Source organism: Parastagonospora nodorum, assembly GCF_000146915.1.
Source record: "Parastagonospora nodorum SN15 chromosome Unknown scaffold_16, whole genome shotgun sequence".
Taxonomy (NCBI): domain Eukaryota; kingdom Fungi; phylum Ascomycota; class Dothideomycetes; order Pleosporales; family Phaeosphaeriaceae; genus Parastagonospora; species Parastagonospora nodorum.
In genome coordinates this window covers 524,352-552,326 of record NW_001884564.1, presented here as the reverse complement: position 1 = coordinate 552,326, position 27,975 = coordinate 524,352, and the positions used below count along the sequence as shown (strand labels likewise).

At 53.3% G+C, this 27,975-nt stretch overlaps 11 protein-coding genes across 11 annotated transcripts; 4 read left to right on the top strand and 7 right to left on the bottom strand.

Moving 5' to 3' along the window:
* Positions 1-123: 123 nt before the first annotated feature.
* SNOG_10201 (hypothetical protein) lies at positions 124-3,943 on the bottom strand (the record flags this gene model as incomplete). Its single annotated transcript, XM_001800430.1, has 6 exons — positions 124-537; positions 587-1,338; positions 1,391-2,839; positions 2,889-3,540; positions 3,650-3,694; positions 3,767-3,943. The coding sequence occupies 6 exons, from the start codon at positions 3,941-3,943 to the stop codon at positions 370-372; spliced, it is 3,243 nt and encodes a 1,080-aa protein (XP_001800482.1). The 3' UTR covers positions 124-369.
* A 2,949-nt stretch (positions 3,944-6,892) lies between these two features.
* On the top strand, positions 6,893-10,454 carry SNOG_10200 (hypothetical protein; the record flags this gene model as incomplete). Its single annotated transcript, XM_001800429.1, is given in 4 exon segments — positions 6,893-7,997; positions 8,017-9,291; positions 9,333-9,693; positions 9,755-10,454. 4 exon segments carry the CDS (start codon positions 6,893-6,895, stop codon positions 10,452-10,454), a joined length of 3,441 nt encoding a protein of 1,146 aa, XP_001800481.1.
* A 106-nt stretch (positions 10,455-10,560) lies between these two features.
* Positions 10,561-11,313, bottom strand: SNOG_10199 (hypothetical protein; the record flags this gene model as incomplete). The annotated part of the gene is made up of 1 exon (XM_001800428.1): positions 10,561-11,313. The coding sequence occupies one exon, from the start codon at positions 11,311-11,313 to the stop codon at positions 10,561-10,563; it is 753 nt and encodes a 250-aa protein (XP_001800480.1).
* Positions 11,314-12,072: 759 nt separating this feature from the next.
* SNOG_10198 (hypothetical protein) lies at positions 12,073-14,173 on the top strand (the record flags this gene model as incomplete). Its single annotated transcript, XM_001800427.1, has 4 exons — positions 12,073-12,985; positions 13,149-13,436; positions 13,480-13,642; positions 13,705-14,173. 4 exons carry the CDS (start codon positions 12,073-12,075, stop codon positions 14,171-14,173), a joined length of 1,833 nt encoding a protein of 610 aa, XP_001800479.1.
* A 747-nt stretch (positions 14,174-14,920) lies between these two features.
* Positions 14,921-15,640, top strand: SNOG_10196 (hypothetical protein; the record flags this gene model as incomplete). The annotated part of the gene is made up of 2 exons (XM_001800426.1): positions 14,921-15,349; positions 15,560-15,640. The coding sequence occupies 2 exons, from the start codon at positions 14,921-14,923 to the stop codon at positions 15,638-15,640; spliced, it is 510 nt and encodes a 169-aa protein (XP_001800478.1).
* Positions 15,641-15,991: 351 nt separating this feature from the next.
* On the bottom strand, positions 15,992-17,872 carry SNOG_10195 (hypothetical protein). The gene is made up of 3 exons (XM_001800425.1): positions 17,672-17,872; positions 16,546-17,622; positions 15,992-16,493 (listed from the first exon to the last, which is right to left on the bottom strand). Exons 1-3 carry the CDS (start codon positions 17,840-17,842, stop codon positions 16,155-16,157), a joined length of 1,587 nt encoding a protein of 528 aa, XP_001800477.1. The 5' UTR covers positions 17,843-17,872; the 3' UTR covers positions 15,992-16,154.
* A 176-nt stretch (positions 17,873-18,048) lies between these two features.
* SNOG_10194 (hypothetical protein) lies at positions 18,049-18,273 on the bottom strand (the record flags this gene model as incomplete). Its single annotated transcript, XM_001800424.1, has 2 exons — positions 18,049-18,080; positions 18,171-18,273. The coding sequence occupies 2 exons, from the start codon at positions 18,271-18,273 to the stop codon at positions 18,049-18,051; spliced, it is 135 nt and encodes a 44-aa protein (XP_001800476.1).
* Positions 18,274-18,325: 52 nt separating this feature from the next.
* Positions 18,326-19,520, top strand: SNOG_10193 (hypothetical protein; the record flags this gene model as incomplete). The annotated part of the gene is made up of 2 exons (XM_001800423.1): positions 18,326-18,423; positions 18,470-19,520. The coding sequence occupies 2 exons, from the start codon at positions 18,326-18,328 to the stop codon at positions 19,518-19,520; spliced, it is 1,149 nt and encodes a 382-aa protein (XP_001800475.1).
* A 542-nt stretch (positions 19,521-20,062) lies between these two features.
* Positions 20,063-21,312, bottom strand: SNOG_10192 (hypothetical protein; the record flags this gene model as incomplete). Its single annotated transcript, XM_001800422.1, has 2 exons — positions 20,063-20,919; positions 20,976-21,312. The coding sequence occupies 2 exons, from the start codon at positions 21,310-21,312 to the stop codon at positions 20,063-20,065; spliced, it is 1,194 nt and encodes a 397-aa protein (XP_001800474.1).
* A 1,264-nt stretch (positions 21,313-22,576) lies between these two features.
* On the bottom strand, positions 22,577-22,968 carry SNOG_10191 (hypothetical protein; the record flags this gene model as incomplete). The annotated part of the gene is made up of 2 exons (XM_001800421.1): positions 22,577-22,694; positions 22,847-22,968. The coding sequence occupies 2 exons, from the start codon at positions 22,966-22,968 to the stop codon at positions 22,577-22,579; spliced, it is 240 nt and encodes a 79-aa protein (XP_001800473.1).
* A 549-nt stretch (positions 22,969-23,517) lies between these two features.
* Positions 23,518-27,907, bottom strand: SNOG_10190 (hypothetical protein; the record flags this gene model as incomplete). The annotated part of the gene is made up of 5 exons (XM_001800420.1): positions 23,518-24,590; positions 24,695-26,144; positions 26,271-26,386; positions 26,465-27,683; positions 27,731-27,907. The coding sequence occupies 5 exons, from the start codon at positions 27,905-27,907 to the stop codon at positions 23,518-23,520; spliced, it is 4,035 nt and encodes a 1,344-aa protein (XP_001800472.1).
* Between the last annotated feature and the right edge of the window lie 68 nt (positions 27,908-27,975).

Here is a 27,975-nt window from a genome sequence, read left to right as displayed (position 1 = left end):
CCCAAGGTGAGCGGGCAGGTAAACAAACCAAAGCGCTAGTACGAATCGGGCGAGACACATGATCCACCGCTCAAATGCTGATCCAATCACGTAACGCACGGTCTCGGGTCAATGTCTTGCACATTACGTGGTTTTCCCATTGTTCGATGGACTGCTTAGCTAGATGTATGTATAGACAGCCACCACCAGGTCTCTTGTTGCAAACGAAACTCCTGAATGAACTCCCAAGAGAAGAAGCAGCACTATCCTGAGCTGCCAATCCATATGCTCTCATGCCATCATCAATTCATACCTGGCTACGTTGCTTATACAAGCCAAACCGCTTTTTATAGTTCCACAAACGTCTCTGAGATGCCAATAGTCCTATCGTTACATTCCGGCCCCGGGCATGGGGCCTTTGACACCCTCTGGCGCCATGCTGCCTTCAATTCGACGCTTCGCGTCTTGCTTCTCTTCCATGGTGGGATTGTTCTTGCGCATATCGGGAAGATGGGCTGCCCTGTTCGGGCTGTGGCCGATAGACATGCCAACGCGGACCTAATACATGTTAGTGAAAGCGGAGGCCGTTAAAGTCAGTGTCACTTACAAGAGTTTCCAATGCCGAATTGGAGTTGTCGACCAAGTCGTCATCGTATTTCATCTGTCCAGGCTCGAAAAGCAACAGGAGAGTGCTGCCGCCGAACTTGAAGTAACCTAGTTCTTCCGCACGTTTCACGTTTTCGCCCTTCTTGCGTGTGATGACAGTGCTGCCGACCATCATGGCACCGATACAGATCACCATCACGCGGCCGTGTGCGACCGAATCGATGGGACAAATCACACGCACATTTTCGCCATAGACATCCAGAGCTGACCGGATAGCCATGGGGTTCACAGTGTAGTACTCTCCTTCGATGAGCTTAGGCTCATCCATGACACCGTCCACTGGGATGTGGAATCGATGGTAGTCCTGCGGCGCAAGTCGGAAGATGCCAAGTGAGCCACCGTGGTAGCGCTTGGCGTCCTGGGGATAAGCATCGCCTAGAAGACGCTCGACCGTGAACTCTCGGCCCTTGACCCAGATGGCTTGTGCCGAGTCGATGGTATTGAATACAACAGAACGACAATCAGCGGGCGAAACGATAACGCGCGGGTCGTCGGGCGCCGAACATGGGCGTGCAGTAGGCTTTAGTGCCCGGTAGAAGAACTCGTTGAAGCTCTTGAATTCGGACGTTGGCAGAAGCACCTCCGACATGTCGAGCTGATGGAAAGCAATGAACGGTACGATTTCCGCAGCTGATGCAGGGTCATCGTACTTCTTTCCTTGCTTGAAACTCAGAGATTTTAGCAATTTACGGACTGTGAACACATTAGTCATGTTGGAAGAGAGTCCTTTTTCCCTTAAACTCACTTCGCTTCTTCTCCATGTTACTCGACTTGAGACCCTTGTAGAGCAGGCGGATACCTAAGCGGACATAGACGCTCATGCGCTCTTCGTTAATCTGTCCAGTAATGCGGTCCTGAACCAAGATGTTGGCGGAGTTGGCACCCAGCTTGTAGCCTCCATAAGAAATCTTGGTGATGACCTTGGAGTACCACTTGCGCTGGGCCTGGCTAGAGGTGACAAAGCCAGCCATGACGATGTTATTGACTTGCCTCCAGTCTTGGCTGGCACAGGTAGCAATGTGGGTGATGATGTTAGCATCCGAGCGCTTGTTCAGCTTCGGCTGGTGGCAAATGGGACACTCGCGAATCTCAATAACGTGCTCTTCGCCTTTTTCGTCGGCCAGATCATCAATCTGTATCGTGTCGCCTTCCTCACCTGGCTTGCCGAGGACGTCGGTCTCAAGCACAGGGATGGAGGCAGTGGAGCCATTTTTGTTAATGGGAGTCAAGTCACCGGACGCCAGGGAAGGTGTTTGTTCTCCCGGTGTGAAGAAGCCACTTGTACTGGCTGCTTTATGCGCATTATACTCAGTCGCTTGTAGTTGGTCTTCGAGACAGATGACAGCCTCGTCGAAAGTCAGTAGAAGCTCACCGTTGTGCTGGGCGGCAAAACGGCTGAAGAAGCTGTCGATGGTAGACTCGTGCAGGGTCGAACCAAGAGTATCCAGCATGGTAGTTAACTCGACCTTATCGAGCAGGCCACTGTCATCTGCGTCGTATTGCTTGAGCATCGCCCTCCAGAATTGTTGCCGCAGGGCGGTGTATGGCAAGTATTTCGCACGGACGTACAACGTTGGGTTGTGCTTGTCTTCCCAGCGGTCCTTGTGCTTCATGTCGATGGGCAGGGTGAACGTCTTCAAGTCCTGGTCGTCCACCGCCATGGGGTCCGCGACAACAGCTAGCCCAGGCGTGAGGTTGCCATTCGAGTCTGTTGAGGGCTGGCTAGTCGGCGCAGGAGGCGTAGAGCCATTGGCGTTCTGGCCCGATAGCGAAGCCGTCGAGTTTTCTTTCTTCAGAGACGGCTTACCGAGACGAGACAGGCTGTGGGCAGATGAAGACCGAGACATGGGCAGGCGGAACCGTGATCGCCGTGCATCTGAGCTCGATTGCAGACCAGGCGAGTCTGACGGCTCGGGAAGCTTGTAAAGACCGGTTTCCGGGTCTGCTTGAGGCGCGACAGACACGGCCTTTTCGAGGGGAAAGCTCACGGTGCCTACATAGTCGTTGCCCGAGAACTTGTCCTTGTCGATGACTGTGAAGCTGACGGAGTAGTTGACCTCGTGGCGCATGACCTGGAAGACGAGCTTTTCTTCGAAGACGGGGTTGAGGTTGTGGCTGACCGTCTTGGTGCGGTACGTCTTCTTGCCGAGCGAGGTCACGACAAAGGGGTCCATGTCGAACGAGGTCCTGGTGACTGCGAGGCTGTCAGACGGAGTGGTGCACAATGCGCGGGGGATACATACCATTGCGCTCTGGCGGCAGGTCCGTGATTCTCTGGATTTCGAGGAACAGCACGCCTGCCACGTCGCCGTTGCTCGAGTACTCGTAGCCGCTCATCTGCTTGGCCTTCTTCTTGAGGCGGGCCAGCCTGAGGCGCTTCCGCCGCTTCTCGCGCTTCTCGGCCTTGTGCGACTCGTCGTGGGCCTCGTCGGAGCTGTCGTCGTCGTCCTCGGCGTCAGTGTTGTTGCTGTCGGCGCGCAGCAGCATCTCGGCTTCCTCCTCGTCGGGGCTCGGCGAGCTTCCTGCGATGGCCATGAACTTCTGCATGAGCTGGTCCGCGGGCGCACTCGGGTTGCTCGTGTCGACGAGCGAGAACTGGATCTGGATCTCGCCCGACACGACCGACTTCTTCTTCTTCCCCTTGTGGCGCGACTCGAGCGGGAACCACCGGGGCTCCTGCAGCGGGTGGGCGTTGAGGAACTGGTCCTCGAGGATGACGTCAAACTCGCCCATGTAGTCCTTTCCAAAGCGGTCCTTGTCCCAGCACTGCACCTCGAGCAGGAGACTCTGCTCGCCCACAATGGGCAGGTCGAGGATCGTGTTCCATTCCGGGTTCAGCGTCTTGTTGATGGTGGGCGTGGCTTCCTTTGCATCGCCGAGGGAAAGAACGAGGTACTGCAGCAGCCAGTCAGCGCGGCCTCAGACCCTCATACAAACAATGGCTCTCTGCATAACAGTATCCGAGTGTCTGCGTGTCTGCGTGTCTGCTTGGTGGAGCACTCACCGGGTCCGATGTGCCGCTGCGGTCCTTTGCAGCGAGGTTCCTGCCCTGCATCGCTCGTTAGCCCACCAGCTCTCCCACATGTCTCCCCCGCGGCGAACACGGCCTGGGCGGGCGCACCTTGAGCACATTCGCTCGCAACATCAACCCAGGCTTTGCTTGCTCCATTGTGCGTTTGGGACTGCCCTGGCGACTGTTGGGGATGCTGTTGGGCGTCGATGGTGGTCCGCCGTTGTTGTTGGCGTGCTTGAAGCGGGTCGGCAGCGAGAGCTTGCTGGTGAACGGAGGTCGCGGCATGTTGCCTGCGTCGATTGCATACGCCGCCGTGGCTATGCGGAACCTGCTGGCTTAGCCGCCGTGGCCAAGATTGCTTGAATGTGTCGCGCCGCCGATGGCCAGTCTTGCCTGCTTCAACGATGCATGCGTGCTTGCTGTCTGTCGGCTATGTTGTCATGAGCTCCACGCCTGGAACGATGGAACGAGAGGTTTATGGGATGGGATACGTTGCGCGGCCTGGCGCTGCGGACGGAAAGTGAATTGGGCGCCACGACCCACGCACGCGAGCTTGAATAGCAAGGAACAGTTAGAGGCCCGCTCTGGCTATTGATGGCGCGCAGATAGGAGTCGGAAGCTGCGGCTGGCTTGTGCGGATGGCCTTTGCGATGAATGCATTCGCACATGCAGCCACTGGATCGACCCCAACGCGCATTCCACCACTACATAGCACAGCTGCAGCTACTTCGTACAGCTACCGACGGATTTTCATGTCTTGCCCGCCTTGCGCTGCTTGCTGCTGCTGCGAACTGTCTTATATGTACACCACAGCCTCTGTCATGCCGGCTTCGAGAATCATGCGGCGCGACCTGGCACAATGCATAAATCTGTCGACCTGCTGCTGCACTGATCGCCCTGGCAGCCGTCTGCTCGAGCACGACCCCAACAAAAGCAACATAACCAACCCTAATATAGCCTTGTGCTACCCATATTGCATACCCAGGTCCCAAGTGCTCACAGTGGTTCCACTGACCCATGGCGGTGCAAACCTTCCTGCCTCGCTGAAAATGCCGCATCACCGATCGATCCTCTTTGTCCACCAAACATCCGTGGCTGACACCCGACTACTCAGCGGCCTTCATGATGCGGTGACATTGCTGCATTGAGCATTACCGCCATTGTTATCTCAGTCTAGAGCTCTACCCGAGCCTTTCTCGAAGACGTCTAGCCGCATCTTCTCTACCTTCATGTACTCCGCGGTCACCTTCCACCTTAGTCCGCCGCAGTGTTGGAGAATTGGCTGAAACCGCCTTGAGAGACGTTGCTTCTGTCGCGGCAATTGCGCCGTTGGCCGACCTCCAAAGTTTATCATGTATCGCCTGTCTATCCGTCCCTCGTTATTCGCAGTGTTTCTTTCGCCATAGTCCCAACCAGCCACCATGCAGCCCCGCACTAATCAAGCAAGGCCTTCAAAGTTGCAATTCGAAGACCGACTTTGGTATTCGACAGCTGCCAGATATGCCAATTCCTCATTAGGCCCCCAAAGGTATTGTGGTGGGGCATGCAACTACCATACGAGGCTGGTAGCCACTCGACGTTATGCTGACAGCTCTATCAACGTCATAGGTAAGCTGCGCCTATTCGCCTCGTAAGCTCTCCACGACTATGGTACCAATGCCGAATCTTCCGCGACCCGCGTACAAGTGATGTAAGAGTTTGCGTGAGAGCACGGAAGTGCACCAGCACTTGAAGCCTTGGAGTGAGCTTTACCCCGCATCACGTGCGCACTTGCTCTCCCAGGTGGGCATGGCTATTCGGCCATATATCAACGAGCGATCAGCCATCAGTCAACAATACAAGAAATGTCGTTCCGGTTTTCTGATGCGTCGTTAATGATCGTATAGCACGCAGCTCTCAGGCTTGATATGCCCTGTTGGCTTCAGTCATCTATATGTCGACCTTGGAATCTTACCAGAAAGGAGAAGACCTAACCAAACACTTACAGCCTGCTCAGAACTATCCGGAGTTACTGCACCCTGGGAAGAACAGTCTCCTTACAAAAGGAGGTATGTCGATCACGTCTCCACGCGGCAAATGGTACAAATCTCATTCGACCAGCACCTACATCGGGAAAACTTCCACTTTTTCGTCTGGGTTGATAAACATCAGTGACCGGTCTATCAAATGATGACTTCGGGTCTGTGGCAGATCCAGATCGCTGCCATGCGCGGAGCAAACCCGTGCTGAGGCCGCGCTCACAGGTCAAGACCTAGCCGCCTAACTGCATTTGGATAACACTACCCTAAACATATGGCAACTTCACATATCGAACGACATTTCGACGTCACACGGACACAAATCATTTGATTGAACCGCAACAACGGCAGTTCGTCGCGCTGGAAGCAGCGAGGTCGATCGAAACACCCACGTGTGGCGACACCTTGAAACCTCGCGAGATCGTTTCGCGAACCTGAGACACGCGAGCCTCAGGACGCAAGATCTGCGACACGGAGGGTCCTGATCGTCAGGCACGAAGGCCCTCACAACTCACCACTTTACTTAACGGTGGCACTCCCAAGCCTTTTCCTCTCAAGGATTTCCGCCTCCTCTCTTTTCTTGTCCTATACTTTTCGTGCTTGGCTCAGTTTCAGGTTCCTCCTCTTGCGGTCCAATCCCGCTGCGCTCCGTCTTCACATCAGTCTCGTGCAGCACAGCCTCAATAGCGGAGCTGATTGTCATTTTGCATGCTCGGTAGTCTTGTTCACCGGATGAAGCACTATCAAGGCTGGTGATTTCTCTTGAGTCGCGCTAGCCAAGTCACGGAGTGCGGAGGCTAAGCCCGCACTTGCATGAGGTCTGAAGCTTGCCCTTTCTGGGCCCACAACTCTACAAACATCACCGAACTGCTTTTGTATAATATAGCTATCAAGATGCCCTTGTTTGAATACTTCCAGCGAGCTCATCGAGTAGTGCATGCACATTCAAGTAGCACCTCATCCTTGCCCATTTTAGGTCTGTTGAACATTGACCTCTCACATCCATTGCCTGTTGAACATGGCATCTTCTCAATCAAGTAATGCGGCTGGTCGCGACCAGAACTCCTCCCTCCCTCCTCTCCCTGAAATTACCGTCGACATTCCAAAAGCGCCTGCGCGATCAAACACTACAGATACCTTCGAAAATGCATCACCAGCAACTCTCGTCCCGGAACGATCGATAGCACAACGACCTCATGAGCGATCTATCAGCGCCATGAGCTCTTCTTCCAAAGGTTTCCAGGCCTCTGGTCGGAGTCGAGCACCAAGTGAGGCAACACTGTTACCACCAACCACATCGGCCGCTGGCTCGATACACAGTGGAGTTAGCGGAGTCAGCAAATACACGCTCGACTCGCAAAGAAACGAAGACGCTCTCAGTCCTGATCCGGGTTCTGAGAAGGATTTCACCGTCGCCAACAACAAGTTCGCATTCAGCCCGGGTCAGCTGAACAAGATGCTGAATCCCAAATCTCTCCCAGCTTTCATTGCTCTTGGAGGTCTTCCTGGTCTTGAAGCCGGTCTCCGCACTGACGTTGATGCGGGTCTCAGTCTGGAGGAGGCGGACCTTGCTGGCTCTGTTTCATTCGAGGAGGCGACCACGATGTACAAGAAGCTCCGCGGTGCCAACTCCTCCGCCCTCCCGAGGCCCGTTGAAACACGCCATGTGGATGTTGGCGGATCTGGAGCAACCGCTTCGCATACTGGAGAATCTTTCTCGGATCGCAAGCGCGTCTTCAAGTCCAATGTGTTGCCAATAAAGAAGTCGAAGACGTTCCTGAAGCTCATGTGGGAAGCGTACTACAAGGAGAGCGTCTTAATTCTGCTTACAGTAGCAGCCGTCATCTCGCTCGCTCTCGGTCTTTACGAAACATTCGGTGTTGATCACGGGCCGGGCGCGCCACCCAGTGTCGATTGGATCGAAGGTTGCGCCATTTGTGTCTCAATTGCCGTCGTCGTCTTGGTCGGCGCCATCAATGATTGGCAGAAAGAGCGAGCTTTCGTAAAGCTCAATGCTAAGAAAGAGGCACGCGAAGTCAAAGTTATCCGATCTGGCAAGTCCTTCAACATCTCTGTGTACGACATCCTGGTCGGGGATGTGCTTCACATGGAGCCTGGTGACCTCATCCCAGCGGATGGAATTTTCATCTCGGGCCACAACGTCAAGTGCGATGAATCTTCTGCTACGGGAGAGTCGGATCAGATGAAGAAGACCAGCGGTGAGCAGGTCCTGCGCCTGCTTGAACGTGGACACAATGATTTGAAGGACCTGGACCCGTTCATTATCTCCGGAAGCAAAGTCCTGGAGGGTGTTGGAACTTGTAAGTATAGATCGAACAGACTGTATCATCCAATCACTGACCATCATAGACCTCATCACCTCTGTCGGTGTCAACTCCAGCTACGGTCGTATCCTCATGGCCATGCGACACGACATGGAACCTACCCCACTTCAAGTCAAACTTGACGGACTCGCTAAAGCGATTGCAAAGCTCGCCAGTGCCGCCTCGTTCCTCCTGCTTCTGATTCTTACTTTCCGCCTGGTTGCGACGTTCCCTGGTAGTCCACTCAGCCCAGCTGAGAAGGCGTCGAAGTTCATGGATATTCTCATCGTATCAGTGACAATCATCGTTGTAGCCGTGCCTGAAGGACTACCTCTCGCGATCACGCTGGCTCTGGCATTTGCAACTACCCAGATGGTCAAGATGAACAATCTCGTCCGTGTCCTGAAGTCTTGTGAGGTCATGGGCAACGCTACAACTATCTGCTCGGATAAGACTGGCACTTTGACACAGAACAAGATGACGGTGGTTACCGGTACATTCGGTGAAGACACCTTCGACGACAAGAACCCTGGAGCTGCCGACAACCGGTCTTCGCAATTCGCGCAACGCTTGACAAGCCAGCAAAACCGTCTGCTAGTTGAGTCTATTGCCATCAACTCAACTGCCTTCGAGGGCGAGGGTGGAGAGTTTGGATTTGTTGGCTCCAAGACTGAGACCGCTCTTTTGGGCTTCGCAAAGAATGTCCTCGGAATGACATCCCTCTCTCAAGAGCGCACCAGCGCCCAGGTTGTCCAGCTTCTGCCTTTCGATTCGAGCCGCAAGTGTATGGGTGCTGTACACAAGCTCTCTGATGGAACTTACCGTCTTCTCGTCAAGGGCGCCTCTGAGATCTTGCTGAGCTACTCCAACACCATCGCGCTTCCAGCTGGTGTCGCCCACATGGACGGTGACCATGTTAAGCGCATCGCCACCACCATCGACCACTATGCCAGCCAGTCTCTTCGCACAATCGGTCTCATCTACAAGGACTTCGCCCAATGGCCTCCCCGCGGTACCGAAGACCCCGACGACATCTCAGTCGCAAAAGACCTAGGTGCTCTCCTTGCTGAAATGACCTTCATCGGGGTCGTCGGTATCCAAGACCCGCTCCGCCCCGGTGTCCCTGAGGCTGTAGAAAAGGCTAGAAACGCCGGCGTCATCACTCGCATGGTTACTGGAGACAACATCATCACCGCCAAAGCCATCGCAGTCGAATGCGGTATTTACACCGACGGTGTTGTTATGGAAGGTCCTGAATTCCGCCAGCTCAGCGACGACGACATGGACGCTCGTCCGTCCCCCGCCTGCAAGTCCTCGCCCGCTCGTCTCCAGAAGACAAGCGCGTACTCGTCACCCGCCTTCGTAAACTCGGCGGTATCGTCGCTGTAACAGGCGATGGCACCAACGACGGACCTGCGCTTAAAGCTGCTGATATCGGTTTCTCAATGGGCATCGCCGGCACTGAAGTAGCCAAGGAGGCTTCTGCTATTATCCTCATGGATGACAACTTCTCCTCCATCCTCACTGCCCTCATGTGGGGTCGCGCCGTCAACGACGCCGTGCAAAAGTTCCTCCAGTTCCAGATCACAGTCAACATCACTGCCATGCTCGTCGCGTTCATCAGTGCGATCCAGGACCCGGAAATGCGCTCTGTTCTCACTGCCGTGCAACTGCTTTGGATTAACCTGTTCATGTACGTCTCATTCTATCTCTCCCAAAACCCACCCCATTTCCACATGCTAATTATAACCCAGGGACTCTCTCGCCGCCCTTTCCCTCTCCACCGACGCCCCGACCGAAGAAATCCTTGACCGCCCGCCCACTCCGCGCACCGCCTCTATCATCTCGCTCACAATGTGGAAGATGATCATCGGCCAAGCCATATTCCAAGTCAGCGCAACCTTCATCCTGCACTTCGGCGGCCCGCACTTCCTGCCCTACCCGGAGAACGAAATGCGCTCCCTGATCTTCAACATGTTCGTGTGGCTGCAGATCTTCAACCAGTACAACAACCGCCGGCTCGACAATAAGCTGAACATCTTCGTGGGCATCACGAAGAACTACTACTTCATTACGATGAATGTCATCATGGTGGCGGCGCAGGTGCTGATTGCCATGTTTGGCGGGACCGCGTTCAGCATTGTGCGCATCAATGGGAATCAGTGGGGGATCAGTGTCGTTGTCGCGGTTTTGTGTATTCCGTGGGGAGTCTGTGTTCGTCTATTCCCCGACGCGTGGTTTGAGGTTGGCGCGAAATTCTTTGGGAAGCCGTTTGTGATGGCGTATCGACCGCTCGCGAGGGTCACGGCGCGCGTGATGAAGAAGATGAAGAAGGAGAAGAAGGAAAAGGAGAGCGATGAGGCGTCGAATGACTCTGGGAGTTATGTGGGTAAGGGCAAGTCGAAGTTTCCGGCGATTAGTGTCAAGGGAGATGCGGAGAAGGGGATTATGTAGATACACACAAAAAGCATGGATAGAGCTGTAGATCTTCAAGTATTGTTTAGTCTTTCAAATCATCTCCAATGCATCATCGTGAAGTCCCTCCCCACCCCTTACCCGCTCAAATCCTCCATCCCACACTCTCCCCTTCCCTCTCCGCCTCCTCCTTCGCCCGCTTATGCACCTGATCCTCATACGCAATCCTAACCTCCCACCTCCTCGCCGCACCCATCGCCATCAACATCCCACCCCCCTTGCTCTCCTTCCCCCAATACTCACTCCTCTTACTCACCTTCCTGCCCTGCACCATCTCATCCATCGCCCTTACCGCCGCCCCCTTCGCATCCCGCTGCCCCACAAACGCGCCCACCAACCTGGTCGTCGCCACATAACCCACCTCATTAACCAGCGGGCCATGCGCACTCACCACATAAACCGGCGCCGGCAACTCCTCGCGCACGCGCCTGTTCTCCTCCCGCAGTATCTTGAGCACCGTGTAGATCCCGCGCTGGCCCTCGACGACAAACGTGCCGAACCCGCGCTCCGCAAATTCTAGATTCTTCTCTTTGTCGCCCCACACGTCCTCGATGTTGCGGATCGCTTCCAGCTTGTCGATGGCGCGCGGCGAGTTGCTGACGACGTCTTCGAGCCGGGGGAGTAGGTGTGAGAAGGACGTGGCGGGGCCGTGGATCTTGTAGGTGTCGGTGTGCGGGGCGATGATGGCGAGGTAGAAGAGGGTGTGGGCGCCGAGAGGGAGGGTGGAGAAGTCGTCGGCGGGTTTCTTGGATGCTGAGGGGGTGGGGATGAAAGGGGGGAGGGTGGGAGAGTTGAAGGGTTCGAAGTAGACTTCTTCGGAGATGTCTTCGTCGGCCATTGTGGTGGCGGGGAGAGACTCGATGGTTTGGGACTGGTTGATAGTGGTGTTGTTGGGTTGACTGGGTGCTGTAGAGGTGGTTGAGTATGGAGAGGTTGGAAGTGGTGGAAGACTCGAATATATACCCGCTCGGTGGAGAATGTTTTGTTGACTAGCGTGCTCTGTTTGTATACTGACGCGCTTGAAAGTTTGGTGAATGAGAGGTGAATGAGAGGTGAATGAGAGGTGAGTATGCGGGCCGACGGGATATGTTGTCAAGCCGCACCTTTACTGTAGCATGCGGAGGAAAGGTAAACAGGGATGAAGATCGCGGTGATAAAATACTGAGAAAACCTGCGATGTAGTCGCCTGGCACATGTATGATGTAAGAAAACGATGGCTTGAGTATGCTGAGCGCCTTCTGGACTCATCAAGACTATATATACACCATGTTGATGTACTACTTAGACAAGTGACATTTCGGGCGATATCACAAACATTCAACGCATAGACACAAGAAACTCACCTGCTCATGCTATCGATCTTGTTGCGGGAATTGGTCTCTAATGTGCAAGACGCGTGGATGATGCCCCGCCGCGTGAGTTGGTATCACGTGCTCACGCGCTGAGTCTCAGTCATGGCCTCCCACCCCGACAGTGTGTCGCAACCTGCCCTACGGCAACTCTTTACTTCATTGTTGCGCGAAATCTGTACGCGTTCTCAAGGCAAGTATGCATTATCGAAGGCATCCTTGAGCTTACTGACCAGCTTCCGCGCCAGATGACCCTCGGACTAGAGGCGCTGTTCGAGGAGCGCCTTGAGGTGTTCCCTGCAGACCCTCTTACTGTTGCAAGCAGCAATTCAGGCCGCGCAGAAGATCTGATCAAGGCGTTGATGAGAGAGCGTGAGGATCTTCAGGCGCAAGTCCGAGAGCAAGCCGCAACCATCGAGCAGCTGACCCGTCGCCTCCACTCGAAGCCTCATTCGAACGCGCTTGAGCAGACAGAGACAGTGAACCGACTCTACCGTCTTGAACACGAAAACGATGTTTTGCGCAAGGAGAAGGACAAGCTTAATGACAATCTCCGAGCAGCCGAGTGCGAAACAGCGACACTGCGCAGCCGCCTCGAAGATAAATCGCAGAAGGTGAAGGGCGCAAACAAGAAGACCAAGAACGCCAAGCAAGTGGCCGAAAAAGAGGGAGAAAAGGCAAAGGATGCAGTACAAGACAAGCAGCGTTGCGCTAAGGCAGAGAAGCAAATGAAACAGCAGAGAAACGAAGCAAAGGCCGCATTGCAGGAACAGCTGAAGGCAGTCGATGACCTTCGCTCTGAACTGGCAATCGAGCGATCCGGAATCATCCATCTGCGCGAAACGGAGGGCACGCACTCCGACCTCACTACCGTCGTGATCCCCATGGAGTTCCTCATCCGGCGTCAAGACTACGTCCACGCGCAAGACACGCTGGAATCCAACCGCATCAGCTATGTAGACAGAGCAAAGGAATGGTATGAAAAGTGGAAGGTTGGCCAAGAAGAAGAGGAAGTCAGGCAGGTAGTAGGCGCAAACTACCTCAACGATGAGAAGAAGGACAAGCTGTACGGTGACATGATTGAGGCTGGCTTCATGGCGACTGGAGCTGAGCACGATGGCTGGCGCTCTATGAAGGGACTAAAGCAGATCTGTCGCAACGCTGAGGCTGCATACAACATTTGAGCCGTGCTGCTAGGTCAGATGTCGTGTATAGCGAGCGTGTCGTGCTGGCAAATCTAGCATACGCCGGATTGTTATGGTCATGCGAGATACCAGATCTGCTACTACATGTCTAGAGCTGATGGACAAACAAAGCTATACAGTGCATCGCATGTACATGATGATTCTCTGCCGTGTTGTTGGTGAAGACGGAGTTGTCGTCGGTGCTTGGCGCCGTCAGCCTCAGGAACATGCAGTCCCGCAGTGCGCACGAACCCTGAGACCCACATACTCCACCACCCGCATTGCAACAGAGCTCCAACATGTCCAACATTCTCCCTCTACACTTTCCACGCCGCCAGACCTCGCTACCGCCGCCCTCACGCACCTCGCAGGCATCATCTACAGCTACCATCCTCCCGCAATCACAAGCACCGTCGCATTACACAGTAGCACGAGGGCAGAGCATCGCCATGAGCGGGAACTCAAGCCAAGGGCCCGGGCTGCGGTATCCGTCCAACAAGAAGACCATATACGACCGAAACCTGAACCGGAGTAAGAATGCGGAACTCAGCCGGGCGGCATTTGCCTACCTGTTCATCGAGATGATTGCGTATGCGCAGAAGGGTGCCAAGGACGTGGGGGACTTGGAGCAGAGGTATGTCATACCCCGAGGTCCTACTTCACAGCTTTGAATCGTAGCTAAGACATCCCCACCAGACTCAACCAGCAAGGCTATCCCATCGGCCTCCGCCTCCTCGACCTCCTCCTCTCCCGCTCCTCCAATCCCCTCGCGTCCATACGGCCCACGCGCATCCTCCCTCTGCTGCAGTTCATCGCACAACAAGTCTACCGGCACCTCTTCGGGCGGCCTGCAGATGCACTGGAGCGCTCGGGCAGCGATCCGGGGCAGTACATGATCTTCGACAACGAGCCGCTCGTCAACCAGTACATATCACTACCCAAGGAACTCTCGAGTCTGAACTGCGCGGCCTTTGTCGCAGGCGTGATAGAGGGTGTGTGCGACGGCGCGGGATTCCCGACTGAAGGCGTGACGGCGCATAGTGTAGGTGAGCAGGAGGATGGGAAGGAGGGTAAGGGCATGTGGCCGGGCAAAACGGTGTTCTTGATCAAGTTCAAGCCCGAGGTGCTGGAGCGCGAGGAGATTTTGGGGCGTGGTGGTGGCTAGTACCTGTCACTGCGAGAGCGAGTCGAGGTGAGGTCGGTTGTAGAGGTTCAGATTCCGTCACCTGCGAAGCTGGCGGATGAACAGGGCAGTATTCCAAGCATAGCGAGGCGTCGGGGGTCATCTTTGGGGTTAGTAAACGGATGCACGTAGGTCGGCGTAGACTCATCATTAGCATTAGTGAAGTCACGAGTATGCAGCACGGATGTGCGAGCAGCGAGCTACCAGCTACGGTCGTTTGCATACCAAAACTCACATGCGCTTGGAATTATCTTCAAAAACCACAGAGCGATAGAACCACGTCTATCGTGCATTACCACATGCAGCAAGCCCACCCCGTGCCAATGACAAATCCTGGCTGGCCCAGAGCATCAACACCGAGATCCGCCGCTAAATCGCCCACACCAGGCGCCGGCGAAATTCCTGCCTGCCCTTTCCAAACAGAAAGAAGCGATGAGGTAGCCTGCATATATTCAAAGATTTTCAATAGAGTTAGGTGGAGTATTATAGAGCTGCGTATACATCAGGCTTCTAATAGGGTATAATGAGTATACGTCCAATGACTATTAGCTTATGTCGTGTAGGTGCAGAGCGGGCACGAATTTTGCCGCTGCCTGGTGCTCATGGAAGATTCCACAACATCACGACATATAAAGCCAAAACCACAATATAACTTCGACCCTCACACACCCCAAACAACCACACCACATCAAAAACCCCCTCGCTCACAATTCCAAAAATTAAAATAAAATGCCAACAGAAATCCTCTCCCCCCTGCACTTCCACACCCTCCTCACCAGCACCCCCTACCTCATCGCCGACTTCTACGCCACCTGGTGTCCGCCGTGCAAACAAATCGCACCCGTTTACGCACAGCTCTCGTCCACGCACGGCTCCAAGAGCTTCGCGTTTGTGAAGGTCAACGTCGACGAGCAGCGCGAATTAGCCGCCACGCATGGCGTGAGCGCGATGCCGACGTTTGTGCTGTTTAAGGGGGGGAAGAGGGTCGGGGAGGTTCGGGGTGCGGATGTGAGGGAGTTGAAGAGGGTGGTTGAGGGGGTTGTTGGGGAGTTGAGTAGGGGGGAGGAGGGGAAGAAGGGGAAGGTGGAGGAGCAGAAGAAGAAGAAGACGGTGGTAAATGATGATGAGAAGAGGGGGGAAGGGGGAGAGGAAAAGACGGTGAGTGGGAGTTATGGGATGAGTTTCGAATAAGTAGTTGGAAAATGTTCGTTTGCATTGATTGGGGGTGGGGACGAAGGGTTGGTAGATTGAATGATTTGAATGGATGCCTAGTGATTGACCAATGAGCGGAAAGGCTTGTTGGGCTGATCACTAAGGACTCTGGAGTAATAGAGAATCAGACGTGCACATGATCAACGAGGGAGCCAGGCCAGCCAGGCCATTGATGAGCTAGGCCATAAACGAGGAGACTTCAACGAGGAGACTTGCTTCAACGAGCCAGGCCATTGACGAGCTAGGCCATTAACGAGGAGAATTACTTCAACGAGGAGACTTGCTTCAACGAGGAGACTTGCTTCAACGAGGATACGTGCTTCAATAAGGAGATAGGTTTTCAACGGGCTAGGGGCTTCAACGGGCTAGGGGCTTCAAACGTCGTCTTTGCACGGCGACGGCGAGGGCTACAGAGCATATTTTTCCTCCGGAGCTGGATATTCTAGTAGGGGCGAATTAGCCGTTCTCTTCGGGATAGATACTGGCCCTTCGGGACCGCTGCGCGGTGAGACCGACATTCTAAACTATATATTAGATATGATACCCAGCGACACATTCATATTTCACGAATCTCAGTCTGCAGCGCTGAAGGAATGAAGTGCTATTGATTTGTGTGATTCATATCGCCAGAGGCGCACCGTGTAATCCTGCAAAACCTTGATCGAAATATGGAATATAACGCCATCGCTCATGAACTCAAGCGACCATCCTAAATAGTATCCGCACCAGCCCCTCTACCATGAACTAACATCTAATCGTTCTTGCGCCCCGTTAGCCTCGCGTACTCGTTGTCTCCCTTCGCACTAGACGGCTCATTGTCGTCGTCGTCGTCTTCGTCTTCGTCTTCGTCATCTTCATCACTACTCCACTTGTCGTCCTCGCCCACGGCGAAGATGGTGTCGCCATCGAGACTCTCTCTTGGAGGCACAATGGGCTTCTGTGGCTTTGGCGCTGGTAGCGGCGACACGTCACGGTTGATGTTTTGCCTTGGCGCAGGATCATATGAAGGTGGCTGGTCGGAACCACCCTCCTCCTCGTCAAGGGAGTCTCGCAGCGATGCGATCTCAAAACCTTCATCATCTTGGGCAATCTGAGTGTGGTTAGTGAGTAGGTAGAAACTAGTCCACGTATTCATGACTAACCTCGTCACTCATGGCAAACCTCCTGTTATTGGCTGTTGGTCGCCACATGTATGCGACGAAGCACACATCTGCCAGATATACTATGTTCAGCCAGCCGTCCAGCACAAACCACCTCGTCTGCCAGTGGGTCGCTGGGAAGTCGGGTGTGGAGGTACTAGCGAATGTGAAGCTGTTGATGAAAAAGAAGCCAAATATGACGACGATGCTGGTCAGGATGCACCACCATAACCGCTTGTACATGGTTGCCTTGACATGTTGCTTCCTATCAATGAGGTCCTTCATTGTGAAGTTCAGCGAGTTCAGCGTCCAGATGTAGAAGGCTGTGAGGGTGGCAGATAGAGGCAGAATTACAAGCAGAACAAGCGGCCCTGCGTCGTCTGGTCGCACAGTGAGCGAGGCTACGGCGTAGATGACGCCAAAGACAAAATGTGCAACAGCGAGCCATCGCACAATGGTCATGGTCTTGCCTAGTGAAGGCTTGACGACACCATATCCCATACAGACAATCAAGAGCAAAAAGAACGAAAAGGAGTTGCGGAAGGCGTTCAGAACAGCGACCACAACCATGAGCACCTTGGCCCCCAAGTTGTTACCGTGGCGGTTTTGGTAATCGTAGAAGCCCCATGTCATCAGCATCTCGACAACCAAAAAGACCAGAATAGCTGTTATGTAGTTCTGGACCGCGAGTATGTCGTGCCTGTTCTGAAAGTAGAGAAAGCCCCAGAATACCAAGACAACAAAGTATACAATGGTGATACCGCCGTAGAACGGTAGCTTCGGGATCTGTGCAGCCGGTAGCTCGCCGTACGCGTTGCGGAACGTTACGATAGCCTCGTACTCGATGTTGTCGACATAGCTTGCGGTTGCGACGCAGTAGTATCCCGTTTTCAGCCCTAGCTTTCTCTCGCCGCCTCCAACCGGGTAGTTGATGGGCTTGGGGTCGTTTAGGTTTATCGCATCGGTTCGGATGTGCATCATGGAGACGGTGTCGGCGTCGTCGGACAGGATCCACTCGCCTTTGTGGGTGGCATTGCAGAGTTTCGAGTCAATCGTGTCGTCGTTGCAAATGTATTGGCGCTTCTTGGTGTCAGTATCTTCAGCCTTGACTGCTGCGACTCTGACATACCTCGCCCACGGGCATATTCGAGGGCTTCCCTAGCAGCATGGAGTCTTTCCACTCCCATATAACCACGCCAACTGTGGGATCCTGAATGCCTGCGTTCTTGTCGCCATTCTTCCGGAACTTGACCAGTATGAACGGGTCAACCTTGCCTCCCCACGACTTCTTGCTGTACATGCCCGAGCATTTCTGGCCATCACCTTGATTCTACTGGCATGTTAGCTATGAAATCGCAGCGGAAAGCGCGCAACCATACTAGTACGACATCTATCGCTGTTACTGCTGTGAGTGCAGACAGTAACAGCAGCGCGATTGCCCGCGCGGACTTCATGCTTCTCCGAGGCTTGAGGACAGTTTGCAGTGCTGACGGTGGTGGTGTCGTGTCACCTCGGACGGGCGGGTGTCGGTGAAGGGTCTGGAGGATAGTATTGCTCCTTTCACTCCCCCATTAGAATGTGTACAAGGTTGTCAGGACGATTTGGGATGTCCGTTGCGCGTCACTTACGTTGGTCGCAGCCCTGAAGCATGAGGCGGCAGCTAACATTAGCGCCGCCCTTAGCGGTGGCTGTGCCACCACGATCCGAGAAGGGCGACTGCACCCCAGTCATCTTTTTTTGGCCACGACCGCCGCGGGCAGCACAAGTAACACATCACGACACCATGCCTGGCAAACATAGCGACAGTGCGACGAGCGAGCTGTGCGAGAAGTGCAAGGAAAACATTTCTATTTTGGTGGTACGCGCGAAGCCAATTTGCCAGTCAGTGCACTCTTGAAGCATGATTCATCATACTAAATTTCGATAGTGACTGCTTTGCACGATACGTGCACACCAAAGCCATCAAGCGGTTGGAGAGTTTTCGTGTGAACTTTGCTGCTTCTCCAGACCAGCAGCGCAAGATTTTGCTACCCCTCTCGCACGGTGTCTCATCAACAACTCTGCTCCACATTCTTGATCTGCATCTGAACACACAAAGAAGCAAAACTAATCGTACAGGCTTTGCAATAAGTGTCCTGGTCGTCGATGAAGGCTCTCTAGATCCTGCACGATTAGACAAGGTCCGTGAGCGATATGCCAACCACGACTACGCTTCTTTGCCACTCCACGACGTGTTCCGCTTATTGCCAGACGACGCATCTCTAAGAGCTTTTTTGCCAGAATCGCAAGTTCAGGAAGTGTGCAGCACACAGGAACAGCTCACATCGCTGATAGCGTCTCTCACCTCAGCTACAGCTCGCGCGGACGTCCTAACTACGCTACGAACCAGGCTCATCGTGGAACATGCTAAGCAGACCGGATGCGAAAGCATCCTCTGGGGCGACAGTACAACCAGGCTGGCCGAGAAGACCTTAGCCGAGACCGCAAAAGGCCGTGGCTTCTCCCTCCCCTGGCAGATATCCGATGGCAAATCGCCCTTCGACATCAACTTCCACTACCCCCTACGCGACGTGCTAAAGAAGGAACTATTCTCCTACGTCGACCTAGCCGAGCCCGCACTATCAGCACTCGTCTACGAACCACAATCCGGCGCGACGCAAGCATCAATGAGCTCCAAGAACACTACTATCGACGACCTGATGAAGCAATATTTTGAATCCGTCGAAGAAAACTTTCCCAGTATTGTATCCAACGTCGTCCGTACGACCGGCAAGCTCGAGGTGCCTACGGGTGCAACTTCCAACCCACGTTGCAGTCTGTGTGGCATGCCTGTTCCCGACGGGCGCTTCGGCATTCATGGCTGGGGTGGGGACCAGCATGGTGGAGCCGATGATGCGGCTGCTGTGTCTGGCGGGTCGCTGTGCTATGGGTGTACGAGATCGATTCCTCAACGTGGTACAGCCGTGGCGTCGAAATAGCAGCTCTTGGAGATGTTGAATGCCAGCTGGTGAAGAGAAGACATAGAGAAGCCTGGTTTGAGACATCGTGGAAGAATTCTGGGCTGGGCGGTATGCCCTTCGCGATGGACAGCTCGCATCGACCATATCCGCATAGCAAGATTATTACCCTGGACCCGGACATGCATGCCGATTAGATGGCCGTTGGAGACGGCATATTTGCCAGCTACATCACTTCAATCAGTCTGTGCCTCAAATAGTACGCAGCGAGACTGGCGCTCTACGCTGCACACGGATTGAAGAGAGACGGGTCCAACTGAAGAGAACCAGCACTGCAGTTCATCAGCTCTAAGGCAGAACAACCAGGGTCTTGCCTTGGGTGCGTCATATGCAGTAGTGGCTCATTGAGTTTAATATTGCCGCAGCAAGTGTTGTTGCTACAAGGGCAGCAGTCGCACACGTTTCAACTGGGACGAGGGAGATGCCAGGTGTCTTACACATTCGCTATGCATGGATGTCCACAGATGCTATGGATATATATACCCTCTCTATGCATTGGTCACTCACGATGCAGTCTTCGCCTTCAGCTCCTCCAGCTGCTTCTTCGCCGCCCACTGCTTCTCCACATTAATCTTCTTCAAGATCTGATCCGCGCCCTTCTCAATCAATATCTTAGCGACTTCACGGCCCATCTCTTCCGCTTCTTCTTTCGACCGCACTTTTCGCACTGCGTCGTGTTCAACCGCGTCTTTGCCGTCTACGCTGACTACCATCGTCTTCATGACCAGCTCTTGGTCATCGAGATCGGGTTCGGCTTCTTCGACTGCGTTGCCGTGCTTGTCGTAGTCTTTCGCTGGTTGTGCACCAACTGCTAGACCCTTGCCGCCGCGCCATGATGTCTCGATGCCAATGGGTACACTGCATCCACCCTCCAATGCTCGTAGTAGCGCTCGCTCAGCAGAGCACGCGCGTGTCGTACGTTCGCATGCAATCTTGTTCAGCAATGCCTTCATCGTCTCGTCGTCCTTCCTGATCTCAATTGCCAACGCGCCTTGGCCAACTGCATGCAACATGCCTCCCGTCGCACTGTCCAGGTACTGCGTGATTCTGCTTTCTAGCCCCATACGTCGCAGTCCAGCGGCAGCCAGTATGATGGCTGAGTACGGCGAGTCTTCCTTGTCCAGCTTGCCCAACCGTGTTCCGACATTGCCGCGCAGATCAGCAAACTGGAGATGCGGATACAGCCGCCGTAACTGCGCCGCACGCCTCACCGACGACGTCCCAATCGTCGCGCCCTGAGGCAGCGTCGCAAGCGTCGTATCCCCCGGCAGCCGCGGAGAAATCAGCAGCGCATCGCGCGGATCCTCACGTTCCAGAATCGCGCCGAGTTCGAGATTGTCGGGGAGTTGGGTGGGCATATCTACCACCAGCAATTAGCACTGCCCTCCCCACTTCCTCTCTAAATGCCAAACATACCTTTCAGGCAGTGCACAATTATATCCAAATCCCCCTTCTCCAACATCGTTTCCAGTTCCCCGGTCCACAGGCTCTTCGCATTCTCGCCCTGGCTCAACTGCTGCAGAGGCGTGATCTTGTCCCGATCGCCCTCCACCACGACTGGGCAGATGTTGTAAGTCCTCTCGGGATGCGCGCTTTTCAATGCGGCGGCGACGGCGCGGGCTTGGATCTGCGCGAGGGTGGAGTTGCGCGTGCCGATGTTGACGGGGGCGAATTGCGTGCTTGTGGATGCATCTGCAGCTTGTGGCGTGGTTTGCGACGGCGCGTCGAGGTTTGTTGCTGTAGCTGCGGCCATTGTGGGAGTGGGTGTGCGACGTGTTGTCGGGGTGGTGAACTTTTGTGCGGGTGGGGCTCATCGCGGGGCGGGAGGTTACGTCACGCCGAGGTAGGGTTTAGCGCCAGGTACAGGAAGGGAGGATGATTATCTACGATTCCGCAATTGATCTCGAGTACATCCTCTTCAATCAATTGTCTGCATAGATCAGTGTTACGTCCACCAGAATCGTGTTCACCCATCTCACTCAATCTACAATGACGTGTACTGCCTGAGCAGAACCGTATACACAACGATCACTTCTACTCCAGTATGCACCACACTACGCGCAGCATACCCAATCGATCGGAATGAAGCTTCTCCTGATGTCACGCTGAATACACGAGCATACAGCTCGGTCCTTAGGATGGCACATACATGTTTCATCGCCATTGGTCGCCTCAGTTCTATTCCCTTTTATCCTACTGGCTATCTCGCCACACGTGGGCGATAGCGATACGAACGTCTTGGCCAAACTCTATCTCCCGTTTGTGTATATGTAGCTGAGGTAGTACGGAGTCAAAGCGGTACAATAAACCGAAAGCCATACCCTGATACTCGAAATCCGGACCGATATACACCCAGCGTTCAGAACAAGTAAGCACTTTGAACTGATGGGAAGATGTGGTGCTGATGTTATGAAGATTATCTCACAAGCCGAATTGGTACCAGCAAGAATTGATCATGACGGACTGGAAATGCTCTTGTGGTCACCGGAACACTGATGCCGAGTCTCTGTGTGGAGGATGTGGCATGCGTGGTGGTTAGCAAGAAGCCGTTATATGTTTGGCGCCCCGATGTATAGAACCGCACAAGCTCTGCACCCACCAATAAAACCGATACGAATTACCAACGTTATCATAGGTGTTGATCCCAATGTTTGTTCGTGGCTATGCCGCCGTTGTGAGAATTCGCGTCCCTCTCACAAACTTCAAGTTCTTGCAGTAGTCATCCATTCGCGCAATGTGTATACGAACAAGGTCGGCAACATTGCTGTTGAACCTGATGCGCTCTTCTTCATTGGCAAAGCTTATTCGCAGCTAGTACATATTTTGCACTTTCACCGTGTCAGCATCAATTGCTGACCAATGCTGTTCAAGTGCTGCTAGATTCCAGCTGTTCAAGCCGCTGCTGGCATAATACCGAGTGGCCAACAAAGGGGTGCCTGATCGTTGCAGAAGCTGACTTTGAATTGTAGATGACTTTGAATTGCAGATGGCTGTGGTCAGCAAAGAACAGCAATTACTCAAGCGACATAGCTCTCCAGTTTATAGTCAATGTGATAGGATCCAGTAACGCCAAACCCGCCTTGACTGTCTTCACGACGATAAGCAGCCTCGGCAACATAATTGGAATGACGTTTACTGTGGCCAAGTTCAAACAAGAGATTGCCAAAGAGGGCATCATACCGTTCGCCAAGTTGTTCCGGGAGAATAGAACTCTTTTCGGTCGATGGCGCTCCAAGATTAGTTCCGGTCAGCTTGAGCCTACTCCACTCGGGGAACTATTCCTTCACTGGATGTCTGCTGTTGTGCTGATACTCCTCACGTGGTCGGAAAAACCAGCATCCGCGTACAGGATACTCAGCAACCTCCACGTATACCTCAGCGACATTGTGCCTAGTTTCATTATGGCCATCGTGATACTTTACGGAATGGTCTACCAAATCACATATGCCTTCTTGGCTCAGCGTTCTTGCCGCAACCATATATACTTTGGCCAACGGCTTCCCTCTCGTCGCGGTCTTTATTCCATCCACTAGTTCTTCAGGCAGGGTGTACGGCCTTATAACTGGCTTTCCTGGTATGTTGCTGGAGTAATTTCGTCGACACAGCTTCGTTGCGGCATGCTCTATTGGCTCTGTTTTCGGTATGTATTGCCGCGCTTCGGCGCTAGGAGAGGTAAAATGTTCAAAGTCGAGCGAGAGCCTGTCTTCCGGATGCAGGATGGCGAAAGAGTACAGTATCACGAGATTGTGTTGCATAGTTGATTGTCAAATTAGAGCTTGAAGGAAGGGCCACTTACGTGAAGAACGACTTCTGATTATAATGATGAGAAGTGTTCTACGCGAATGGAATAAGACGGCAATTTTCGGAGTAATGGCTCTGTATTTACCCTGTCTTGCCTTTTGATTGCGATGATCCAAAGAAAGTGTAGAAGTTTTTAATCGCTCGCGCCGTGCACCCTTCACCGCCTTCTGTGTGGCTCATCGCCAACATGCCGATGTCTACCCTTCTTATGCCAACTGTAGTCATCCTGCAAGACACCACCACCATCGTGCCGAACGATGTCATCATAGTAATGGACCGCCGGTGCACGTCCTGCCCTTCCCGTATAATGTCCGTCATCGTGGTAACTGAAAGATCTTTGCACATGACGCGCACCGTACCGTCGCGCTGGCTCGTGTGATGCTATCCGTGGCGGTATGGGTGCGGTATTGAGCCGCTGCGTTCGGAACCAGGCATCAGTTGTTGGAACGTAAGGATCCGATTTCCGGATGTGAGCTATGGGCTCAATCGCCTCGGTATATGTTGTGTGTGGAACGTATCCGGTGTCGTATCGCTCGTCCAAGATGGCTACCGGTTGAGGCCTTGCATATTCTGCTTCGTCGGCGAGACTCGTGTCGAGCGAGTTATTCTCGTCCTGCTGGAGTTGTTTTGCGCGCTTTCGTTGAGCCACGCTGATGCCGCGAGCCGATATGCTGCTGTCCTGCTTTCCAATGATACGATAGTACACACTAGCGATGATGTCACGCAATGTGTCGCCGTTATAGCCGATGAGAACGGTTGCTCCGATAGTGATGAACGTAAGTGGTAGAGCAATGGCCCAGAATAAACTTTGCCCGGAAGTCATGTCTCGAATGTCAACGGTGTTCATGCCGAAAAATGAGGTAACGAAAGATAGGGGCAGGAAGATGACGGTCACGACGGTAAATGCCGTGATGGCTTTGCCATGGTCTTCTTCGTATATCTCCAAGCTCTGTTTTGTTTGATCCGAAAGTGGTCCGCTGCGTCTTATCAGGTCGTCGTATTCCTCGCGCGATAGAGCAAGGTTCTCGAGAGAGGACTGGAGAAGCATGCGCTCTAAAGGAAACATGGCACGACGAGTTGGCACGTCGATCTCATATGTCGTGTCGTCGAGGACGCGCATATAGTTGTGTACAACGTTCATCTGCGATTTGTTGATCATGGCGAGAACTTGTAGCTCTTCCTGGAGTAGATTCAGATCGCGGATGAGCCTTTTACCCGGACGATGGTTGACTTGAAATTGCTGAGGCAAGTTAGATCAAATGTGCTCAAACGCCCGAGCGCAGTACTCACAATAGTTGATAGGTATTCCCGGTATATGTCACCGATCGACATACGCTTCTCCAGCGGCTTGGCCATCAGTCTTCTCATGAGCCAGCTGCAAACATACTCTGGCCCCAGCTCCAAGTTGTGCATAGGGTCCGTCGAAATCTCAGGTCTTACCATGGAGCATAGCTCTGATCGAGCAAGGAGGAGAGAATTATCGACACCCTGAGCAAATCTTTTCAGTACTCTCAGGCCCTCTTCGGAGTACGGTAGTTCGCGTTCTACGTTCATGGTATCTTCGACATTCTGGTATGATTTTTCGGTGTAGTACAGAGCTCGCTCAACTGCCAGGTAGAATACGATGAGCTTTCGAAAAGCCTCGAGTAGTTCCCGCGGGAAGGTGTACAAGTCTGACTTGCTGCCATCCTCATTCTTGACACCATCGGTAAGTCCCTTTCCTCGCTCGAGTAGATCCAGTGCATCTCCGCAGGCTTGTGTGAGTATCTTAAGTCCACCAGCATTCGACTTTTCGCGTTCGAATTGTGTTGCGTGGATGATCCAGTCATTGAGGTTGGCCTTGTCAGCACTCTTCGCTGGCACGGATACCTTTACGTCGGACGACCCTTTTGCTTCTGACGAGGCTGATTTCGAATGGCTTCGCAAGTGTGTGATTGCAGTTTCAGCATTTTCGAAGGGAGCCGTGCTCGTGCATCGCCGACAACGCTCAATCGAACGTCTCAGCTTCTTATCAGCTTCCGGTAAGAGGACTGATCCTTCTTGACCACCTCTGATGTACCAACCAGAATTGGCCATCCGACGATGCCGGATCCCAGAGTCCGCGGGCTCGGATGTACTTCCCCCCACTGCACCACGCGTTCGCACTTTTACCGCCCACTTGTGAATGTTTTCCATTGCACTCCAAACTTTTCGCAAGATGCTGCTATTGTCAGTGTCGCTCACGAAGAGTGAGAAGGTCGCTTGAACAATTCCGCAAAACATGTCCGCCTTGTCCACTATGTCCGTGCATTGGGTTGCGATCACGGCAGCATGAGAGCTTTCATGACTGGCCGGAGCCTGTTCTGCCCGCACATTTTCGGAGCATAACGACTGAAGTTGTGCTCTGACATGCTCATGCGTGCCCTCAGGGAGAGACTGATAGTACGTCGTCGAAGCAAAGGTTTTGTCCACTACATTGGTAGTGTCATATTTGCTTAAAGTTTCGTTCATCATGCTCTTCTCCGCATACTCAAGACATAGACTCTCATGCCTAGCTTCGATTGATACTCCACCCTGCGGGTCCGAAGTTGCCAGGATGGACTTGTAGCCATCAGCAGGTGACCAGATGAAGAAAGGCGGTACCGAGCCACTGGTGTTCGAATGATTGATCCCGGGTTCTTCGATCGTAGATGCCGTCAAAGTCCCTTCGGCAGATTCCAGATCAATCGAAAGGAGATCCGTTCGTTTGATGATGGTCCTCCAATTGCTGGCCGTGACTAGTCTTCCACCTGCCGGAGAGTTCCACTTGATTGCGGATATTCGTGATTCCGGCGTGCCATGGGACCTCCATCTCGTTTCCATTTGGATATACGATCTACAAGACTCAAGAGTGTAGAGATATACGAGACCCTCTCGATCAATAAATCTTACGGTAGTCAAAGAGTTCTTCGCAACATCAGCGGCTCCTAATTGACTCAGGTCTTCCTTCACAACTCCGATCGACTTTACCATTTCGTCCGCGAGAGGTCGGTGCCCACACGTGACGACTATGCCAGTTCCTATATTCACCATCCAAAGGTTGGGTACATATACAAGATCACTGCCTCGACCATTTCCTAACTTACGATAGGCTTGTTCCGAGTCTCTATCTCGAACTGGCTCGTATGGATACATCGCTTGCATCAGCGTTCGAGGTGGAAAGAGCCGGTCTCCCGACTTCTGCAGAAGCGGTACATGCGGTTGCTCAAGCTCAAGGTAAGGTATGCAGCTGAATATGACGGCTTGCGGATCAGGCTGACACTTTTCAATGGTCCTCAGGACAGTTCCCGGTTCTATGAAGAAGCCGTCGAGGAATGCCTTGACTTTGTGTCTCTCAATTCGAGCGAAAGCCTCCCTAGTGAGTAGTTTGAGGCGACCAGATAGGTCCGGCAACTCCAGACAGAGGTCCTTGAAGCGGGCCCAGCTGAGTTGCGGGGAATGCATATGATGCCATGTTATTTGCACACCATTGTGTAGTTTAGGGTTGGTCGGTCCTGGTAGTGTATAGATCTGGATGACAGTTCGGCCATCTATTTCACCCATAACTGCCTTTGTGATCTTGTATTTCTCGAGAGACCCTTGCCCAGTATGCTCTTTCTCCCGCAGCTGTCTCTCATCGCACCTGTTTCGTTCAATGTTTCCGTGAGTTACAAGTGACTGGGAGAGCTTGGAGGTGTCGACAGCAAATGAAATTCTGTTTCCGTCGATATCAACGATTGGAGGAACTTCTCGGATGATCTCGAGATTGTCAACATCTTGGGCGAAGCCGTTACCCTGATCAGACGTGGAAATCAAAGAATCGGCGTCAGAATCAGATTCGCTACTCTGATTATCCTCGCCGATCGATAGGCGTTCCTCGGATCGAGATGGAGTGTGAGGCTTGGATGCTCGAACATGCTGGGTGTCCACGTCAATAGTGACCTCTTCAACATATTCACGTGGTCGCAAAAATTCGGACGTGCGCACATTGTCGAACCGAGTCCGATGGATGTGGCGCCATTGACCTTGGGTGCGATCCGGTGATGATCGTCGCCTCAGTTCGGGCCCACGCACATTTGCAAATTGATCTTGTGGTATGGGGTCCCATTCTCCTTCGTTGCTCTCCGGCAGAGACTGTCGTCTCAGGATGTCATCCCGCCGGAAGGAGATTTTGATGTTTTTGGAGGGCTTGACGACGAAGCCCCAGACTGATGGGAGGATGATTGCACCATCGGTTTCAATGTCATAGTTTCCATTTCTCACTTCGCTGAGATGATAAGCATCGCCATGAGAGACATAGACCTCTTCAATGAGTGGTTTGATAGCCTGGTTTCATTTAATGCTGTCATGAAACATTCTCTGGTCATACATACCTCATATGTGCGACATAGCTCAAAGGGCCAGACGTAATTTTCGCCCCGATGGTCTTCGAAAAGAATGGTTTGAGATGACTCGGCATCATCCCTGGTGGTTCTTGTCGGTCTCGGTGAATTATCAACAAGGGTGTTGTCTGCCCCCACGAGCTCGGCGTTGGCCGCGCTTGTGCTCATGGCCGAGGTACGTCTTGTGCAGTAGAAAGCGATACGTTTTGATTGCAGAGCTCAGACTCGCTCAGTTG